Raw genomic sequence first — 22963 nt, 5'->3', positions numbered from 1 at the left:
GGGAATCCCGGCAGCTGCTATGTCGGCATATCCCTTACAGGAAAAGCAGGGAGATTAAAGCTCATTATTCTCGTCAACTTCACGGCTCATTTCCTCTCCTACCTCCTGATGCAAATTTGAAAAGGGCACCAAAAAAACAAAGTCTGCAAATCATGCGGTCTTTGCCAGAGCACTAAAGGTGCTAGTGTGAACAGCCCCAAAGTGGAGAAGGAGTCCCTCAACTGCCACTTTGTGTACCCTAGAACTGCTCGCCAACGCAACTATAGTCATCCCACTTTCTGCCCCAGGGCTGTTCTCCGCATCGTCATCGTTCATCCAGTCTGCCGAGTCACTTTTTGCACCTAAAGTCTGCTCAGCGCAGCACCTATGGTCATCCTGTCTGCCCCTGCTACTTTTTACACCTCGGAGATGCTCTCTGCAGCACCTATGGTCATCCTGTCTGCCCCTGCTATTTTTTGCACCTCGGAGAAGCTCTCTGCAGCACCTATGGTCATCCTGTCTGCCCTGGACACTCTGCACCCATGACTGCTCACCGCAGCACCTATGGTCATTTTGTCCACTCCTTCCACTTCCTGCAACCCAGGGCTGATCACTGCAACACCTGTGGTCACCCTCTCCACCCCTGCTATTTACTGCACCTCAGGCCTGCTCACTGCAGCACCTATAGTCATTCTGTCTGCCCCTGGCACTTTCTGCCCTATGTGAATTAGCCCCACACATTTTCTGGAGGTTTATCTACCATCATTCAGTTTCATTTAAAATTTCAAGAAACCCCCAAGTGAGTGCACACCCACCGTGCAGATGGTCGAATGCTTCACAGGAGGATTTATCTCGGGAGGATAGCTCAGGGGCAACGCGTCTAGACGACGTGGAGCACCACAGGTTCGATCTCCGGGTAAACCTCTGTGTATTAAGTGCGTTATAAATAACCCATTACAATTAAAGCCCTACTCATCATATTTGAATACGCTCATCACCACAATTCCACCCCCTTTATCATAATGATGTTAGTGTCTTCTTGGAGGGACTTTAAAATCGCTTGCTTGTTTCTTCCAAAATTTAGTTTTTTCTTCTGATTTTCATTGTTGGATATAGAATCTAAACCTTTGAGGATGATATTTTCAAAGGTATCCACCTATTTGGAAACCATGTTGCTATTAGGAGTAAAGGTAGATGGCAAATGGAAGGGGGTACATCCTGTGTCCTGAGATAATTTACTGATGTCTACAAAAAAGTTCTTTAGTCTCACCTTTCTGAGAGATTGTCAAATTTCGATTTCAGCTGTCATTTTAGAGGAATGTTCAACCAGGACAAAGGATAATCCCAGTTCCAGTACCTCAAGTTGCTTCTGAGAAAGCACCCTGTGTGAGATGTTAAAAATAGGGTAAATATCCCTGATTTCCTGTATGCCCTTCTTCGAGTGTCGAAAGTTCTCATGGGTTCCAGGATCTCTGTATGAGGTAATTGGGGTGGACGGGGTAAAACAAAGTCCTCTCTCCCTCTCTGTCTAAACCAGCTTCGCCTTAAAAAAGGATGTCTGTGTCCTCTCCTTCTGTATTTCCTTCCTCCCCAGAATCGGTCCGACTCATTCTCTAAACCTGAGAAAGTTACCCGTTTCCTCTTTTGGGGACCAGACCAACCTGAATTGTCAGCGTATTGAGGAGGCCAATAGGTTTGGCCTCCATAGTCAGCGGCCAAATACGGATATATTATTTCAATGGCGAAAGTGGCCTGGTCCTTTTTTACTTTATCCATGGGAACATAAGAATGACAACCAGTTTATCAAACATGTCTGTGCTAGTAATTCAAACATTCATGTCTTCTGAGCATGCAATGCTCACTTGGTATGATGCTCATTTTCTCCATCAGAATAGTCCTCCTGACAGTAAAATGTGTGCAAAGCATGAGAGATGTATATACAGCTTTGGGCGGTATCATTCTTTAAGTTAGGACGACTCAAATGCAGTCCGTGAAAACATGTGCAGCTCAACTGCCCGTAAATAGCGCCTTCCCCATTCCCATTGAGCCCTGTACGGGCTCGAATGGGAATGGGGAATGGTTGGTGCAATGGGGACTTACCGGTCCCGCCAGGGTCGGACTAGACCGGTAAGTCCCCATTGCACCACAGCGGACTCGGTCCCATTATTGGAGGCAGTCATGGTGCAAATAGCGCCATGACTACCTCCAATCTCGTAATGACCCCCATTGTTTCTCTGTGTAAATCGCTAACACAACACCTGGTAATACACTTTGACAGCGTGGATCCCCTAAGAGGGCGTTGCGGCACTGTCTAAATATTGTGTAGCACTGCAAGAGCTCTGGTGTGGTATGGTATTGTTTATTTATAAAGTGTCTATACACAGGCAGTGTTTCAAAGCGCTCAAGAAGAGTGGGAACACAGGGAAGAAACAACAGTCGCTCAGAGCCCTTGAAATACTGAGATGATAATGGTCTGCACAGGCAGAGTAAGAAAAAAAGATACATTTAACAGTTTGGATACAACAAATAGGCCCGACAGCGGTTTTTATCAAGTGCACATTAAGGGGTGAAGACAAGGAAAACTGAACAAACGATCTTCAGGCAGAGGTGCATTCAGATCGTGCAAGTGCAAGAAGGTCAAAGGGGGGGGGGCAAGTGCCCCAAGCCGGTAGAGGCTGGGATAAGTGCAGAGAGAGAAACTCGCATGGATTTATTCAGAATTGCAGTGAGGGGGATGGGGTGCAGGGCCCTGAGGTAAATGCAAACAGGAATGGTGGGGGTGTGAGACTCTGAGGTACACCAGGCGGCCTGTCAGCAAAGCTGTATGGAAGAGGGAGAGATGGAAAGAGCAGAGAGCTAGGTTAGCAGGGTAGGGGGAGAGAGAAGAAGGAGGAGAAGAGAAAGGTCTTGAGGAGTTTCTGGAACTTAAGAAGATCAGGCAAAAGATGGAGGCTGGCAGGGAGGCTATTCAAGAGGGAGGCGCCTACTGAGGATAAGGATCTCCCTCCAAATCTCTGCTTGAAGAACCGGCTCACTCGCAGAAGGTTGGAGGCAGATGAGCGGAGGGCTTGAGGGGGAGAGTATTTAGGTAGGTAACACTGCAGGTAAGTAGGTCCCAGGCCCCAGAAAGGCTTGTGGACAATGCAAAGGGTCTTGAATATGATCCTTGCAGCCACGGGGAGCCAGTGAAGGGATGTCAGCACCAGAGAGATGCAGTCTCTAGGCTTGAGGCCAAGTAAAGGATAACTCTCGTGATTCTGTTCTGGATGAGTTGCAGAGGGTGCAGGGCAGACGCAGGGAGGTTAAGGAATAGGCTATTGCAGTAGTCCAACCTAGAGAGAACGAGGGCTCTGGAGACAGTGAGATGCTGGGGTAAAGTGAGAAAATGGAGAGTGCCTCTGAGGAGGTGTAGTTGATGGGAAACACCCCTTTCTTCTGGGGTGAATTAAAGACCTGTTTTGTTTTTATACAGGCTGTGTTAGTGAATAATTTAATGCACCTTGATATCCATGATTAATCAATGTTTGTACATTAACTGTGGCGAAACAAGGAGTTTGCGTTTGTTGGGCAAGCCAATGTATCCAATGTATTATTCTGTGTTTGATCAATGCAAATAACAAGGGTGGTCCTGGGAGTCCCTCACCCAGACCTTAGTCCTGGTTACGAGAGCCTTACACAGAGTCTGTAGCTCACTATGTTTCAGAGAGGAGAACTATCTAAAACACATCAGCCTTCGTCCTGCCCTGGGGCAGTCCAGCACCAAAATGCTAGGCAATTCTCCTCTGAACAAGAGTACCAACAGCAACCCCAGACACGTGTTGCGGTCTGGTTGGACCTCATCAGTAGGGTGGAGCTGTGCCTCTCTAAGAATAGTGAGCAAGGGGTCCACATCTGGATTCCTCTAGTAACTTAGGGTGAGACTCAAAGTTACTTAAAATATGCAAATAACAAGGGGATCCTGGGAGTCCCTCTGCCTGACATTAGTTCTGGTTTATGAGAGCCTTAACCAGAGTCTTTATCTCACTATTTTTCACAGAGGAGAATTATCCAAAACATATCAGCCTTCGTCCTGCCCTGGGGCAGTCCAGCACCGAAATGCTAGACAATTCTCATCTGAACAAGAGTACCAACAGCAACCCCAGAAACGTGTTTCGGTCTGGTTGGACCTCATCAGTAGGGTGGAGCTTTGCCTCTCTAAGAATAGTGAGCAAGGCTCCACGTCTTGATTCACCTAGTAATTTAGGGTGAGACCCAAAGTTACTTAAAATATGTAAATAAAAGGGGGGGGCAGCGAGACCCTCTGCCAGACATTAGTCCTGGTTATGAGAGCCTTGCCCAGAGTATTTAGCTCACTATCTTTCACAGAGGAGAAATATCCAAAACATATCAGTCTTTGTCCAGCCGTGGGGCAGTCCAGCACCGAAATGCTAGGCAATTCTCCTCTGAACAAGAGTACCAACAGCAGCCCCAAACAATGTATTATTCTGTGTTCGATCAATGTCCATATGACTCATTCTATATGTGTTTCTTGCCTGGATCAGCACTTCATCAGGACAAATGTATTCTAAAATACAAGGGTATTCTGAACCTGCTCCCTTCATGAGAGTAAAACAATGTCTAAACTGTTTTTTTTTCTTCTCATTCTTGCTTATCTATGCTGGTGCCTTGATGTGCCACCAGCTCTTGTTGTACTCTCCAGCGAGCATGCAGTTTGCACAACATTCGTGGGCATATAAGTATGTCCTGTCAGGCTTGAGCCTGATGTCACCAAGTTGACATTGTTCGACCTCGAACCCCACACCACCCCACAATCCCATTGCCAAGGGTTTCCTTACAGTTATTTCCATAAATTGCACAGAGGCTGTGGTATCATTCCAATCCAAAATACTTAGGCTGACCCTCAAACCATCCCACCCCACATGTACAATAATGTTGATTCTCTAACCAGCCCACACTACATGAACTGTAATGCAGCCCACACTACATGTACTGTAATGCTGACCCTCAAACCATCCTGCACTAAATGTACTGTAATCCTGACCCACAAACCATCCCGCACTACATGTACTGTAATCCCACCCTAAAACCATCCCGCACTACATGTAGTGTAATCCTGACCCTCAAACCATCCCATACTACATGTACTGTAATCCTGACCCTTAAACCATGCCACACTACGTGTACTGTAATGCTGACCCTCAAACCATCGCACACTACATGTACTGTAATCCTGACCCGCAAACCATCCCGCACTACATGTACTGTAATCCCACCCTAAAACCATCCCGCACTACATGTAGTGTAATTCTGACCCTCAAACCATCCCATACTACATGTACTGTAATCCTGACCCTTAAACCATGCCACACTACGTGTACTGTAATGCTGACTCTCAAACCATCCTGCACTACATGTACTGTAATCCTGACCCGCATACCATCCCGCACTACATGTACTGTAATGCTGACCCTCAAACCATCCCACATTGCATGTACTGTAATACTGATCATCAAACCATCCCACACTACATGTACTGTAATCTTGACCCTAAAACCATCCCGCACTACATGTACTGTAATGCTGACCCTCAAACCATCCCACACGGCATGTACTGTAATCCTGACCCTCCAACCATCCTACCCTACATGTAATGTAGTCCTGACCCTTAAAACATGCCACACTCCATGTACTGTAATGCTGACCCTCAAACCATCCCACACTACATGTACTTTAATCCTGGCATTCAAACCACCTCACACTACATGTACTGTAATGCTGACCCTCAAACCATCGCACACTACATGTACTGCAATCCCATAGGAAAATCCACTGTTTGATGCCTGTTGCACAGGAGCTGCCTTTATTTTCTGCTGCTTCTCGTCTTGATATCGATCTGTCTGTTTCTGGGGGTAGAGCTCACCCGTGCGTGTGCCTGTGTGACACGCACACACACGTATCACTGCGAGCCTGTCTCTAGCGTGTCATCCGCATGGTGCTTCTCAGAACCTGCTCTGCGCAGCTGCGCCGAGATCACAGATTTATAGTTGGGTTGAGTGCCCTAGGATTTAGCGGCAGTATTACACTTTTCCTGGGTTGCTGGGAGTCAGGAAATATGATCTGCATAATCCCCGGATATTCAGGCTCTGTTCCGTGTATTGTGTTTCCCAGGAATCGCGACCACTGGAGGCTCCCTGTCCCTGGAGAGAGGGGCCATTGTTTCTCGGTTGTGCGTGTCTGGGTGGGCTGCTGGCACCGGGCCATGGACGCCGCGCCCTGAAGTCAGCGCCAGCTACTAACTGCCCTTCTCTCCTTTAAAACCTGTATATGTGCTGTGTGCTGATGTAAAGACGGAAGGCGGATTCCAGTCCTCCTGTGTTCTTCATGTGCGAATCATATGTAGCTTCTAGGCAGCGGCAGAAACTGGGTTTAGAATTAAGTCGCTCTCAGTTCAGGTTCAGACAGTAATTCCAGTATGCATTCATGGCTGGATTTTCTGCTCTGCACTATTGGAATGTTCCTGGGAGAGGCACTGCTCATTGGCCTCCCTAACCAAACTGGAACAAATCGGGATGCTCCAAATTGTCTGTGCCTGTGAGGAATTCGACCATCCGCACAGTGGGTGTACGCTCGCTTAGGTTTTTTAAAATTTTGAATAAAATTGAATGATGGTTTATCAACCTCTGGAAAATGTGTGAGGCTAATCCGCTCACATTTTCCTATACTCACTGCACGACATACACATAGACCTGTGTACTCTGGGTGGACACAGTCTACAGGTGCAGTCCCTCCTGTCATTTAGTTGCGATATGGTAGCCCCGAGTACACCCTGTCATCTCAGATGAGGGAGGGCCAAGCCTTCCCCCTGGTATGGCCAGCCTAATTAACTATCAAAGGCTACATGGATCCAACCTGTCCTTTAGTTGGGCCCCACAGCTGGTGGAAATGATTATGATAATTAACATACTAATAGAGTGTACTTCAAACAGGCCCACATGGGGCCTGGCTGCAGAGGCTAACAAAGGAGGCGGGAAACCCCAGTACTCTTTTATATTCACTGTGTCAACCTGAAGCCAACTCCCGACCTTCGCATCGATTGACAGTGAAATGTCATATCTGGGACTGCTTGCATTACAGTAGTCATCCCTGTAGGGGGACCCGATTCAGAATTTATGAGTATGTGGTTTGACAGGGTCAGAAAGTCTGGTCTCGCTGCAGCTTCAAAGGAGACCTGCCGCTTTAATCAGGAATCACAGAGTGCTCAATTAACCAGAGAGACCCTTTGATCCACAACAGACAGGAAGATGGGTGGGACTTAGTATTACATGTTTCACCCCTTTACCTTTTCTGTTGCAAAGCACTCTGGTTATGACCTCACGCATACAGGAGATTGTTGGTTGTGACCCAGGATTGGTGCATTAAGGTAGGCTTAGCCTACACAAATCACTGTGGCATATTTAGCTTTAAAAGAGGGCTGAGCCCCTCTTTAGGCAGATCATCTGAAGACTTTGCAAGGAGTAGCAAGAGGAACTCATCATTGGACAGTAGCTGAAGGTACAGTCTGCTTTACATCTTCTGCCAGTGAAGGAAGGCCAGGACCTTCAAGAGGGAAGTAAGATCCCTCCCCTAACCATTTCCCAGGGAACAGAGGGAGATACTGAATCCAGAGGACCCTACAGCAGCTCCGGAACCGGTACCCAGCAAGCACACAGTGTGCCTTGCTAGGCTCTGCAGCAAGCTTCCTATGTGGGAAGTGCCAAAGAGTATCTGAACCAAACCAAGGACAAGGCAGCTGCCTGCAAAACTATCCTCAGCTCTAGGCCGTCTGCCTTAAAGGACGACACAAGCCCAGCGAAGAAGATAGGAGGAGTGCATCGACAAGCATCTACCGACATCCGCTTTAAAAGAAAATTGGGGGCCAGTCAAGCCCCTCGATCTGCAAACGGCACTGCTGACTGTTGTTATGCTGCAGTAGCTAATGCTGTTCCGAGACGCCTCAACCAGTCCTTCAGAACCACTGTTCAGCACTGAAACAACAATTCCTGACCCAAGCCGCTGTGTAGACCAGCCTGCAGCCATCCGTTCATCTTCACTTGCCGAACTGCCTGCCGCCTGATACCTGCAGCTGTCCCTGTCTTGAAATCTGTTGCAGAAGTTGCTCCTACAGCACAAGGTACATTGTGGGGTTGTCCCCCTGGTCCTTCTCCAAAGGCCCTTAGTGATATATTAAGACCCAATGCTCCCTTTGTGTTGAAACCAAGTATCCTTGAACTATTGAGATTAATTACTATACCGACTACCCTCCTGTCAGTATCCAGAGTGCATTCCTTTTCCTTCCTTGAAACGTTCTATCCTCTGCTTTCCTTTACCGGGTGGGTTGTATTTCGTAGTGTACTAGAACTGTCTGTTGTGATAATAAAAAAATAGATATTTTTATACAACCTTGACTGGACAGTCCCTTTTATCATTGGGTAATAATGGTATTTTTGCTGTGTTGCAACTAACCAACGATCCACAACCTTGCGGAGATAAGCCTGCCATTCCATCCACGTTACCAAAATCGGACAAGGACGTTTATTGACTTGTGTTTCCAATCTGTTCGGATCCCTACTGGTGTACTAGAGGTGTGGGGCAGATTGATGGTTTAGAAATCAATATTCATCCCTGGACCACAGGGGCCCCAGAAGTTGATTTGTCACAGGGCCCAAGTGAGGCCCCCTTGTGGCGACAGAGAACAGATGCCAGTGAGAGATTTTAAAGTAGGTTGACACTGGGGCTGTGGACACTGGAGGTGTGCTTGGCTACTAAGAGTTACCTCCAACACTGTGTGCAATTGATGGCCACTAATTTTCTCTCTCCAATCAAAAAGACAACTGTGAATTAATAGCACCTGGTCAAGGTCATGTGTGTGTAGTGGTATCTGTTATTGGCACAAAGGGCAGCATTGCTGCAATACAGGCCTAGCACAAAGCTACAACACTTGCTAGGAAGAAGAGAAAAGGCCAGTTACCAATGTCTGTGCATTTAGGCAACCTCCATGATTGTTGATGGAATTCTCTGCCACTTAAGAAATAACTTTTGTGTTTGGGAGCTCAATGGCCAATGGCCAAAGTGTGATATTTAGGAATAGTTTCCATGTGGATCTGTGGCTACTATGAGTTTGTCCCTGTGAAGCATTGTATATGCCCCTTGTGGGACAAATATGGGGTTGGAAATGTATGTGAAGATAGCCCTGGCTGCCAGAGAATGTCGATGAGCCTATCTGATGACTGAAGCTGTTGCAGAGACAATTATTTGGGGTTCATTACGAGTTGGGCTGTATTCCGGCAGAATTACCGGCATCACCGCCACTTGGTCCGTCGGTATTAGCAGCGGATTACAAGTGGCAGTGTAAGTCCCAATTTTTTTCAGTGCATAGGACTCAATGGGGAATTCAAGCAGTAATTCTGCCGAAAATGGGTGGGAAATCGGTGTATTTATCTCCAGCTGATAGCTGGAGTTGAACCCTCCACTTTCCACCAGACTCATAGTTGGGAGGAGTAATGCGGCGGTAACGGTATTACCGCTGCATTTTTACTGCCCCACACAACTCGTGATGTTGCTTGGGAGATGTCTGCAGTGAATCGGTGCTGTTGTGTAATACATTTATGATATGATATGATATGATATGGCATTTGTAACGCGCCTATACACAAGTGTTTCAAGGCGCGACAAGGGCAGGGGGGGGACAAGGGGAGACAGACACCGATCCTACTAGGCCAGGTGTCATTCAGATTGCGTAAGGGTAGAGGGGAAGGGAAAAGTGCAGGGGGGGAAAGGTAGAGGGAAAAGTGCAGTACAGAGTTATAGCAGACAGGATAAATAACAAGGGCCAGCTGGTGGCAAGTGCGAGGTAAGTGCAGACAAGTGCTGGGAATGGAGGCTTTAGGGATACAGACACAGTCCCACAGTGCAGGGGTTGCCAGGGAGGCAGTGCAGGGGAGAGTCGCTGGACCAAGGACCGAGAACGGTGAGTGGCCCAGTTGCAGATTCAGTGCAGTTTCAGTAAATTTTAGCAGGGGAGAGGGGGAGAGAAAGCAGAGGCAAAGAGGAAGGTTTTGAGGTGCTTCCGGAACCGGGGATGGTTCTCCTCAAGTTTCAGGGAGGCAGGAAGGCTGTTCCAGAGGGAGGCCCCTGCAGCGGAGAGATATCTGCCCCCAACTCGTTGTTTGGAGAAGCGGCTGACCCTGAGGGAGTTGGAGGCGGATGAGCAGAGAGCTCGAGAAGGAAGATATTTAGGAAGTTGATTGTTAGATTGCAGGTTGGAGATCTCCATGGTACATAGGCAACAATATTGAGTTTAGCGAGATGCCTGTGGTTCTTAGGAGATGACTATGTTGCATGGTAGATGTTAATGAGTGCTAGCTAGATTACTATGTTGGTTTGATGATAGTGTGATGGCTATGAGATATTTAAGCAATGTAGCGCAAGGCTGTGGGCTGTGGTACATAGTATGGGCTTGCCAGTCAGAGTTAACAGTCCACAGCAAAGCGAGGTTCTATAGCAAGAGCTGTGTCACAGTTAACATCAAGCACATCCTGGCTCCAAGGGCACCATTGTAATCACCTCCAACGTCTAGCATGCAGGTCCTGTTTTTTACTGTGTAAAACTCCTACCCAATCCAAGTACCGGCGCTCTCAAAGAACAAACAAGTTTTCCATAATGACATTTTTTTTTAAAAAAAGACTGTTCACTCTGTATTAAATGGGAGCTTGTTCACAACAAATTTGCCTCCTTTCCATTTCCATCGAAATGGAGGCAAGGTGTCAATTGCAGTGACACAGAGGAAGAAGGAGATGTGCTAGTCATGGGTATTGTGAGATGTTTAGGTGTAGGGCTGATGGTGGTGACTCTTGTGAGATGTCTGTGCCTGTAAGAGGTGTTTATGAGTAGGTGCAGTTAGTGATTGTTCGACGGTTTTGGTGACTGTTGGGTTGCTAGTTCGGTTGGGTGATGGTGAATGCTGCTGGCGGCTACTTGGAGACATGCATGGGCAATGATCTTGACTGGTGAGGTGTCTGTGACTGGAGATGTCTGTGTGGTATGGGACATGCTGGTGACGCTCACAGGTGTTTATGACTTAGATGTATATGGCTGTTAGATGATGCAGATGAATGCTGGGGGGGTATGTATGCCTATTGAGAGATGTATATAGTGTGTGGCCAAGGATGGTGATTGTTATCAGAGGTCTGTTGCTTTTACAAGATGTATGGTATTATTATTGGTATTATTATTATAAAATGTTTATAGAGCGCTGCATGCCCATGGGCCTCAGGCAGCACAAAGAACAGAAAAACAAATACAAGACAGATGAGGGTCAGGGCCGGAAGAGGGGAGCGCTGCAGAGGCTGCCTATTCAGTCAGATTTAAGATTGAAGAGGGATTGAGTGTGCCTGCTGATCTTATGTCTCCTGGTAGAGCATTCTATGCCAATGGAGCCTGGGCATCAAAGGTTGTGCCACCAAACCTAACAAGCTTGTATTTAGGTTGACATAATTTAAGATTGTCCTCGGAGTGCAATTGGCATCCCGGTTTGTTCACCTTGACCGATCCAGGAGTTATTTTGGGCTTGTGTCAGTTCAGCATGTATAGGACAGAGTCAGGATCTTGTGGGTGATTCGGTGTCCTACATGGAGCCAGTGAAGTTCCCTTCTGGCGTCAGACACATGATTCTATCTTGACAGACCTGAATGGTGTGAACAACGCCATTTTGAGAGACCAGAAGCGAGTGTAGATTACTTTGCGAAGTGCCAGCCAACAGACTAGTGGAATAGTCCAGCCTTGAGTTCACTATTGCAGTGGCTAGTAAAGAACAGTTGCTGACTGAGATGAAGGGCGGATATGATTAAGGAGCTTTGTTGTGTAGCCACATGAAGAGCGGGTTTGTGAGACATACGTTTTCATGGTGAGTTCAGCGTCTTCAAATACACAGAGTGTCTTTGCGCTCTTAGAGACGTTGATGGAATTGCCAGCAATACTGAAACTACCATAGGCTGGATCATGTTTCTATGATCAGGAGCTCAGTTTGTCTCTGTTTAGGGCAAGTGAGTTATCAGGCATCCACGTCTGTACTGCATCATACACTTATTGATAGCATCTGAGTCCTGTGTATAATCTCCAGTAAGATCGAGGGAAACCTGGGTGTCGTCTGCATAGTTGGTATACTGCACACCCACGTGGTCCAAGAGACTGAGCAGGGGCCTGGTGTATATTTTAAAGAGCGTCAGGGCAATACTTGATCTCTCTGGGACACTGCAGGTTTGTGTAGTAGGAGAGGAACTAGCCTCACCAACTGCCACTCTAGCAGTGCGCGGCACAAAAAAAGATGAGACCCATTGAGCCACCAGGTCTAAGCACTGTACCTGGTTCCTTAGTCTGGTGACCAAGAGGGAGTGATTGGCCAGGTCAAAGGCCACAGAGAGATCTAATAGCATCAGCAGGGCAGGGTGTGCCCGGTCCATGCTGGCCAAGGTGGATTAAAGATCCAGCATAGCAATTTCTGTCCCATGCTGAGCCCTAAAGCCTGACTGGTATGCCCCAAGGATACCATGTTCTTCAATATAGCCCTGAAGCTGTAGATAAGCTATCTTATTCATGATTATGAGAAGAAATGGGGTGTTTGTGATGGGCTGGTCATTTTTGGCCACTGCTGGGTCAAGACTAATTTTCTTAAGCTGTGATGTGATCCAGGCCTCTTTAAGAGATGATGGAACTGTGCGTTCACTAAAGGAGAGATTGATGAGTCTGGTTATCCAAGGTAAAAGGTGCTCAACGGAAACTCTTAGAACATCGCCAGGGCAGCTGTCTCCCAGACAAGATGTAGGTTTCATAGCAGGGATGATCTTATGGATTTCAGCCTCAGAGAAGCAGGTAAAGTTATAGCTGGCGTTATTAGTCTGGTGATGGATATCATCCTGGAGGAGAGATGGAAACACTCTGTGCCCAGCAGAGCACTTTTGTAGGTCCCTGATGTTCTGCCTATGGCCAAGGATTTTAGCAGAACATGTTTTATGAATTACCTGGCACCAAGATCTTTGGAGAGAACCCAATTAACAGCTGGTGTGTCCTCAAATTCAGAAATGATTTTAAACAGTTTGCTTGAGCTTAAATGGGCATTCACAATTCTGGTGTTAAGGTAAGCTGATTTAGCTTCTGTGTTAGCTATTTAAATTCTTTCGCCACCTGTTTACACTGGAGGAGAGATTGAGGACAAGGGTTCTTCGGCCACTCCCTTTTGAGAGACCTTTAACTGTCAATAGGATGTAGCATGGATACCAGCAGTGCCAGAAATATAGGGGGTGTAACATTTTTGAAGTTTCTGGTTTTCTTTTCAGATCTGGGCAGGGAGTCCATTCTGGTGGGTGGTGCTGGTAGGTGGACATGCACTGCACGTTCACTAAATAGTGGTCAGACCAGGCACACGAAATTACTTTGACATCGGAGAAGGAGAGGGGATGTGTTATAGCCCAGTCCAGTGTGTGTCCCCCAATGTATGTGGGACTTTTGACCCATTGTGAATATCCAATGATGTTGAGGGCCTTAACAAGGGAAGAGGCTTGCCTATCAGATGGGTTTTGGCCCACCCATTGATTCCGATCTCCGGGAATAATGAAGAGAGTCTTGGCCTTGGTAATGAGATTAAGAAGTTCGAGGAATTGTTCCTCGAACTGAGGCATGTTGGTGGTCTGTAGATGACCAAGACGCTCAGGGAGCTATTGCATCGATTTTGATATTTACGAGAAGTGTTTCACAGTCGTCGGGGCTAGGATGAGTGACCGACCACGTGGCAGTCAAGATGTGTTTTCCACTCCTCCCCCCTTTTGGGCTGCGCGATCAGTCCGAAAGAGCAAGAAGTCTGGTGGAAGATAAAGGGTGGCATCAATAGGAATGGAGCAATTGAGCCACGTTCCCGTGAGTGCCATCACAATGGGGGCAAATTCAGATAGGTGGTCGGCAATCTCCACTGCATGTTTTAACACGGAACACATGTTCAGGAGGGAGAAGGACATCATGGGTCCTGGAGAATTAACTTTGCCTTAGGTGTCAGGACCCAGAGAGGTATTGGGTTCCTCCACAGTAGTAGTGGTAGGGGGGGGGGGTTAAGAGCGTGGTTAGCGTTCTGATGGGTGTTCATTAAAGCATCATGATCACCTGTAAGAGGAGTTACTTCCCTTGAGATAAAAAGGTGGGTAGGTAACTCACCACCAGGAGTTATTTAGTCAATGTTTTCCGTACAAAAATCCTCTGAGAGGGACAGTGTAGCTTCCCGACTCGTGGGAGCATGAGCCGCTTTGTCTGGAAGGAAGGAGAGCATAAAGGGAGCTTTTGAGATATTGGTCCCGAACGTGATCGAGGGGAAGGGACTAATCCAGACCACCCAAGCAATCGGGCAACTAAGAAGTCCCGTGGTCGGAGGTCTGAGTGTTTGATAAGTAGCCGGGAACCTTGTTGGAGAAGGGAGGTCATGGTGTTCTACGGGGATCAGTTATCGTTGCAGAATTCTGGCTTTCATGGCTTGATAAGGAGTGGTTATGGGCAGGGAGCGATGAGGTTATGGCGTGCAGACTTTGTATCTTCGTATAAGGTCGGTAAATTGTATTCATGATAATAAGAAAACACCAACACAGTAACGTAATCGATGCAGAATGGAAGAAGGTCGGGTGCACTGCTCACACCTTGCGCAAACCGACAATAACCGGCCTCACAAACGCAACAGCGCTAACGCGCTGCTGATGTCGTTTTGAGGCGTGGTTATCTCAGGAAATTTCGTTCGGGAGAACTACAGAAGTCACAGGGCTGTAAGTAGCATGCTGCCCAAGCGTGAATGAATGTGCGCTACTCACATTACTGCAATACAAAAGTGAAAATATGATCAATGTGGGATGTTGATGGTTGTTGGGAAATGCTTATGGTTGATAAATGTGTATGTCTGTTTGACAAGTTGTTGACAATTGGCGGGGCCACTCACATTTTTTGTTTCCCTGCACACCAACAGTCCTCTGTGACTAGCATACCAGGCACTGTGTCAGGAAGCACTTGAAATGTCAGACACAGGTCATTTTATAGCTTGCAGAACCATGGTGTGGATGCGTGAGTTGAGTGTTGGCTTGCATTCACAGCTTATCATTTGAAGTACCGGGAAAGTGAGTTCCAAACCGTGCATGCATTCAAATGAAAGGGCAGCACGGAACAGATCCGATCAGGTGACCTTTCACAGGGTCAAGGGAGGCAGGTTACAGGCTAATAGTTTAAGTGCGACTAATCTGTGGTCCAAAAGTGCTGGTCAGACTCGGCTAAGTGCTTGACGTGTTGTGGGGGAATGCCTGAAGTGAAGTGCATTTTATGGGGGGGTAAATCCATCCTGGGAGGGTTAGCGATAGAGGTAAAAGGAAGGATTTCTGACAATTAGCACATTTGTAATCACTCTGAAATGTTTCCCCAGAGCACACTGACAATGATGGGGCACACAACGGCTCATTGATCTATTGCTGGGTTCCCTAAAAATCACCCATTGCTCGGGTGATCTAATGGGGCCTGTGCTTTGAGAAAGAGCCGAGAGGGCGGCACCAGTTAAGCACGCCCCACTAAGAACTACGCATAAAGCACACATATGAGAAATGCAAATATTCATTGGCTGCCAGCACCAATGTGGGTGGAGATCTGGTGCGTACTGCCATCAGGAGTCGCCCCACCCTCTCATCGCCAAATCAGCATAGCAGTGTTTAAAGGGGCCGGCCGACTTCTAAATGCAAACATCAAAGAAGGACGTGTCTAACCCTAACAAAGAAGAAGGAATGCTTCTGGAACCCACGGCCATTTCGCGCTAACTGCAGTGCACAGGAAGGTCACAGATCCACGTTCTGTGCTTTGCGCTTTCCCCTTTGCCCTTTACAAGCAGATGCCGAGGAAAAGCCGTGTGTCATATGTGATGTGCTCTGACTAGTGAGGCCATGCTTCCTAGAAACCCTAAAGATAAGGGTGCACCAGCCACTTTTAGTCCAAAAAAATAGGCAAAGACTCCCAAAAAATAAAAATAGGGAGTAAAAATTACTCCGAACAAAAAATAGAAACTGACACATAAGGGGCCTGCCCTCGTGCCTTGGCCCACACAGCTCAGTGGATATGGTTGGGCCGGTAGTACATGGTGTACCACAGGAAAAAACAACTATTATTGCATGATCCAAGGAGGTACACATGTGGTGTCTTCTAATGTGCATGAATAACGAGGTGCAAACAAATAGTGATCACAAAAACATTTGTTTTACTGTTAAAACATTTTACTCACTTATCAACTACTCCCATTTGGAATTGGACTTACTTTTTTACTCCCTAAAAAATCACTTTGCTCCCAACTTTAAAAAAATAGGGAGTAAAATACTCCCACTTCAGAATCGTATCTGGAGCATTGCCTCCCAGCATTCCCATGCTTGCGCATGACGCTTGCCAAATCTTTGCAATTATGCATCTACTGGTGCGATCATGACCAGGGACCATATTACCGAAACGTTGAAGTGATCAAGCCAATTTTGCATGGTATTATCACTAAGAAAAAATCCTAAGTGCAAAAAACATATTCTTTCAATGCTTTGTCATATTAGCATTAGTGCAACATAGCCCCGGGTGCAAAAATGCATTGAAAGAATATGTTTTAGCGCTAGAGCTCCGTTTTTGTGGTATGACCTTTGAGGCCCACTTCTGAATTACCCAGCTGGCAGAGTTGCACACGTTCCCATTTGCGAACATTAGAAAGTTTCATTTTTTTTATGAATCAGCCCCTACGTGTGCAGATGGCTCTTGGATGCACACTTAGTGCAACCAAGTATTTTGAAAAGTAGCGCACTAACTTGTCATGTTTCTTTTATGGTAGTGCACTGAAGTGGGCCTTGTTTTCAAAACGAGTCCTTTCTTACGCAGACTGTGCATGCAAGTACGGCAATAAGGTGGTTGCCTTTAGTCTCACAGCTAAAGGGTGTAGTATCAGCCACGTTTACTCTGTAAAAATAGCAAAATGATTCCAAAAGAGAAAAATATGGAGCAAAAAAATACTCCCAGCCAAAAACAGAAAACGGACACATGGGAACCAGTCCCCTGCCTGGATGAGTAGTACACGCAGGTCCCCAGGAAGAAGCTCTACTGTTATTACTGCTTGAACTGAAGAGGTAATAATAAACAACTAATACTCCCTGCCAAAAACAGAAAACGGACACATGTGAACCAGTCCCCTGCCTGGATGAGTAGTACACGCAGGTCCCCAGGAAGAAGCTCTACTGTTATTACTGCTTGAACTGAAGAGGTAATAATAAACAACTAATACTCCCAGCCAAAAACAGAAAACGGACACATGGGAACCAGTCCCCTGCCTGGATGAGTAGTACACGCAGGTCCCCAGGAAGAAGCTCTACTGTTATTACTGCTTGAACTGAAGAGGTAATAATAAACAACTAATACTCCCAGCCAAAAACAGAAAACGGACACATGGGAACCAGTCCCCTGCCTGGATGAGTAGTACACGCAGGTCCCCAGGAAGAAGCTCTACTGTTATTACTGCTTGAACTGAAGAGGTAATAATAAACAACTAATACTCCCAGCCAAAAACAGAAAACGGACACATGGGAACCAGTCCCCTGCCTGGATGAGTAGTACACGCAGGTCCCCAGGAAGAAGCTCTACTGTTATTACTGCTTGAACTGAAGAGGTAATAATAAACAACTAATACTCCCAGCCAAAAACAGAAAACGGACACATGGGAACCAGTCCCCTGCCTGGATGAGTAGTACACGCAGGTCCCCAGGAAGAAGCTCTACTGTTATTACTGCTTGAACTGAAGAGGTAATAATAAACAACTAATACTCCCAGCCAAAAACAGAAAACGGACACATGGGAACCAGTCCCCTGCCTGGATGAGTAGTACACGCAGGTCCCCAGGAAGAAGCTCTACTGTTATTACTGTTTGAACTGAAGAGGTAATAATAAACAACTAATACTCCCAGCCAAAAACAGAAAACGGACACATGGGAACCAGTCCCCTGCCTGGATGAGTAGTACACGCAGGTCCCCAGGAAGAAGCTCTACTGTTATTACTGTTTGAACTGAAGAGGTAATAATAAACAACTAATACTCCCAGCCAAAAACAGAAAACGGACACATGGGAACCAGTCCCCTGCCTGGATGAGTAGTACACGCAGGTCCCCAGGAAGAAGCTCTACTGTTATTACTGCTTGGACTGAAGAGGTAATAATAAACAACTAATACTCCCAGCCAAAAACCGAAAACGGACACATGGGAACCAGTCCCCTGCCTGGATGAGTAGTAAACGCAGGTCCCCAGGAAGAAGCTCTACTGTTATTACTGTTTGAACTGAAGAGGTAATAATAAACAACTAATACTCCCAGCCAAAAACAGAAAACGGACACATGGGAACCAGTCCCCTGCCTGGATGAGTAGTACACGCAGGTCCCCAGGAAGAAGCTCTACTGTTATTACTGTTTGAACTGAAGAGGTAATAATAAACAACTAATACTTCCAGCCAAAAACAGAAAACGGACACATGGGAACCAGTCCCCTGCCTGGATGAGTAGTACACGCAGGTCCCCAGGAAGAAGCTCTACTGTTATTACTGTTTGAACTGAAGAGGTAATAATAAACAACTAATACTCCCAGCCAAAAACAGAAAACGGACACATGGGAACCAGTCCCCTGCCTGGATGAGTAGTACACGCAGGTCCCCAGGAAGAAGCTCTACTGTTATTACTGTTTGAACTGAAGAGGTAATAATAAACAACTAATGCTCCCAGCCAAAAACAGAAAACGGACACATGGGAACCAGTCCCCTGCCTGGATGAGTAGTACACGCAGGTCCCCAGGAAGAAGCTCTACTGTTATTACTGTTTGAACTGAAGAGGTAATAATAAACAACTAATGCTCCCAGCCAAAAACAGAAAACGGACACATGGGAACCAGTCCCCTGCCTGGATGAGTAGTACACGCAGGTCCCCAGGAAGAAGCTCTACTGTTATTACTGCTTGAACTGACGAGGTAATAATAAACAACTAATACTCCCAGCCAAAAACAGAAAACGGACACATGGGAACCAGTCCCCTGACTGGATGAGTAGTACACGCAGGTCCCCAGGAAGAAGCTCTACTGTTATTACTGTTTGAACTGACGAGGTAATAATAAACAACTAATGCTCCCAGCCAAAAACAGAAAACGGACACATGGGAACCAGTCCCCTGCCTGGATGAGTAGTACACGCAGGTCCCCAGGAAGAAGCTCTACTGTTATTACTGTTTGAACTGAAGAGGTAATAATAAACAACTAATGCTCCCAGCCAAAAACAGAAAACGGACACATGGGAACCAGTCCCCTGCCTGGATGAGTAGTACACGCAGGTCCCCAGGAAGAAGCTCTACTGTTATTACTGTTTGAACTGAAGAGGTAATAATAAACAACTAATGCTCCCAGCCAAAAACAGAAAACGGACACATGGGAACCAGTCCCCTGCCTGGATGAGTAGTACACGCAGGTCCCCAGGAAGAAGCTCTACTGTTATTACTGCTTGAACTGACGAGGTAATAATAAACAACTAATACTCCCAGCCAAAAACAGAAAACGGACACATGGGAACCAGTCCCCTGCCTGGATGAGTAGTACACGCAGGTCCCCAGGAAGAAGCTCTACTGTTATTACTATTTGAACTGAAGAGGTAATAATAAACAACTAATGCTCCCAGCCAAAAACAGAAAACGGACACATGGGAACCAGTCCCCTGCCTGGATGAGTAGTACACGCAGGTCCCCAGGAAGAAGCTCTACTGTTATTACTGTTTGAACTGAAGAGGTAATAATAAACAACTAATGCTCCCAGCCAAAAACAGAAAACGGACACATGGGAACCAGTCCCCTGCCTGGATGAGTAGTACACGCAGGTCCCCAGGAAGAAGCTCTACTGTTATTACTGCTTGAACTGATGAGGTAATAATAAACAACTAATACTCCCAGCCAAAAACAGAAAACGGACACATGGGAACCAGTCCCCTGCCTGGATGAGTAGTACACGCAGGTCCCCAGGAAGAAGCTCTACTGTTATTACTGTTTGAACTGAAGAGGTAATAATAAACAACTAGGGGGGAAAGCATAATTACTACAAAAACATTTCCATTATACAGTTAAAGCATATTTTTACTCGCTTATAAAATGCTCCCATTGGGAATGGAACTTACTTTTTACTCTCTAAAAAATCATTTTACTCCCAACTTTAAAAAAATAGGGAGTAAAATACTCCTGCATCATCATTTTGTCTGGAGAGACTGCCCGGCGGTATTTGCAAAGGTATTGATGCATTTAATCAATGTAAAGAGTAAGAACACATGAATCATTTTATAGTTTGTCAAATCATTCCATTTTGGAAGGCTAGACTAGAAAATCTTTCTAACACGCATTGGGCTTCGGTCTTCACCTTTGCACCCCTGTGGACAATACAGACTTCAGACTGGGTTTCCAAGCAGCCGTTATACTGTGTTACAGACCAAAGTTAACTCTGAGTGGATGTCTGTACAGTTCTCTCCGTTGACCGTCATTGCACCTTGTTTCTCTTGTAGACTCTTGGCCACGTGGATGTCTGTACAGTTCTCTCCAGTGACCACCTTTGCACCTTGTTTCTCATGTAGATCTCTTGGCCACGTGGATGTCTGTACAGTTCTCTCCAGTGACCACCTTTGCACCTTGTTTCTCTTGTAGATCTCTTGGCAACCAACCGCTCAACCCTTTTCATTGGCCACCGTGGTTTCTTGGACTTCCGCTCCTTGTACGTGGATGAGTACCGTGACCGCATCTTCATCGGTGGAAGAGATGCTCTTTACTCACTGCGGCTGGACCAGAGCCAAACAGATGCCAAGGAGGTAAGGATGCAAACATACATGTACACACTGGGACAGGCATACATACATTAGATTGGAGTTGTCTTGACATCACTGAGGCCCAACACATCAGTAGCCCACCCCGTTACTTACGTCGGTCGAACTAACTTCAGCTGACTGCAACTCGAACAACTGCAAGTTGTGCCATACAATTGTAATGACCTTGAAGCGCCCTGACGCCTCTAATGACACTAGTGCATGGCCAAAGGCCTTACGGGGGCCACCATGTATACTGGCCGAGGCATTGCTAGGGGGGCCGCTGAGGGGGCTATAGCCCTGGGTCTTTTGGCTGTATCCCCGGATAGAAGCTCAGGGGTTACAACCAGAAAGCTAGCCAGCCCCGAGTCCCGACAGTCCCGACATTAGCGCAGCCCCAGATCTTTTCCAGACCTAGCAACACCCCTGTATACTAGCAGTCAAAATGTCCTTGGAAGTCACTCAACAATGTGTGCGGGGCATATTGAAAACCCTACATAAAGATCTTCACCTGTTATGTTACGGGGATTTATTCACGAGCTGAGCCTCTAAGTCCCCATCATGCAGTCATCTCCACCCTCTATCAGGCAAGGGTACACTGGATTTGTGGCATCTTTCTTCCCTCTCTGCCCACCATGGTGGCACTGTTTGTTCTACTAATGCACTCACTGTCCCGTCATCGTCCCATTTTCTCCATCTCAGTCATCATCTCACGTAAAGGATTTAGGGATTAGCAGGGTCATGGGCATTCAATGGGTGGGCAAATAACCAAACAACACATACAAGCTGTGTGTCCCTCCTCATATGGCATTTCTCCCTATCTGTACTATAATGAAAAGTTTGGGTTTATAGGTGGCGCACAGCCTGATTGTAGTCATTGTGTCATAGCATGCATTCATCAGTCCCATTCTTAATCAACCACCATCCACTGCTCTGAAGAGACAATGCCCACTCTGAACTATCCACTTGATGCGGGGCTGCAATGTGCAGAGTATACCAAGGCGATCACCTCATGGGCGTTTGGTTTCCCTGGATTCGGGATCAGACTCCGCATCTCTGGATACATTCAGAGGTAGATTTTAAGGAATGCACGTTTCCGGGAATGGGAGATAAAAGTGCCCCCCCCCCTTAGAGTCCCCTGCTGCGTGAGGCCTGGGGTGTTTTGCCCCCGCCACTCCCTGACACCAGTGGCATCACTAGGGTAGGGCCAGAGATGGCACTGACATCCCCTGCAAAATGCTGTGCCCCATCTTTGTGACCTCGACCCCCCATGGACAGTTGAAGGAAGACCTGCCCTGGGAGTGTTGCCAAGTCCCCTTAAAGTGGACTTGTTGACTTTGCAGCAAAGCACATTACATCTGCAGCTGAACAGAGCTCCTTGACTGGCCTGCACACATCCCTGCCCTTTGTGGCCTTAATGACCTGCAATGACTCCTTTGGCTTATCTGATAGGCTCTGTATTTCATCTGAGAGACTTGTAACAGCTGGCTTACAAGCTGGCTTACCTAAAGTAAAAAACCAGGACAGGGCAACTAACATAAAGGTAGGACTACATCTTGAAAGTGGATGTCACGGCACTACACTTCAGTAGCGTTTGGAGGAGAAGGGGGTTTAAGTGTTACTGTTCAAAGAAACACATATTATAATTAATTTATCACAAACTTACACTATCTTCAGTTGTAAAAAGCAGCATTCCTTCGAGATTGTGCATTCCTGCCTGCCAGCTATGAAGACCTATTACAAAAAACCGGGACCACTGCAGTTTCCAATGGGTACATAATCTGGAGAAAGGGTGACAGAGCACCAAATAACTGGACAGTCCCGGCAAAACCGGGACATCTGGTCACCCTAGGCTTACCCAGTACATGGGTGCATACTTACAAAATATTTAAAGTTACACAAGAAAGCTTACTTTTTCAAAGTTAGAATTTAATGACATTTTTTGCACGTTTCAAAGTGACTTTGCACTGCTGAAAAGTGACTTTGCACTGCTGACACAAACCCTGATTTGTGGACCTGTGAAAAGTGTTTTTTTTTTGCAGTGCAAAATCATTT

General features: G+C 46.6%; 1 protein-coding gene across 2 annotated transcripts in view; it reads left to right on the top strand.

The window, feature by feature from the left end:
- Window positions 1–22963, top strand: part of SEMA3G (semaphorin 3G) — a 218600-nt gene that overhangs the window by 122132 nt on the left and 73505 nt on the right. For both annotated transcript variants that reach the window (XM_069644006.1, XM_069644007.1), the window contains exon 2: window positions 20754–20914. In XM_069644006.1, coding sequence (XP_069500107.1) covers window positions 20754–20914 — 161 coding nt within the window. The remainder of the gene's footprint in view (window positions 1–20753; window positions 20915–22963) is intronic.

Source organism: Ambystoma mexicanum, chromosome 2p (assembly GCF_040938575.1).
Source record: "Ambystoma mexicanum isolate Mex_15411 chromosome 2p, UKY_AmexF1_1, whole genome shotgun sequence".
NCBI lineage: Eukaryota > Metazoa > Chordata > Amphibia > Caudata > Ambystomatidae > Ambystoma > Ambystoma mexicanum.
This window is presented reverse-complemented; position numbering and strand designations above follow the sequence as displayed.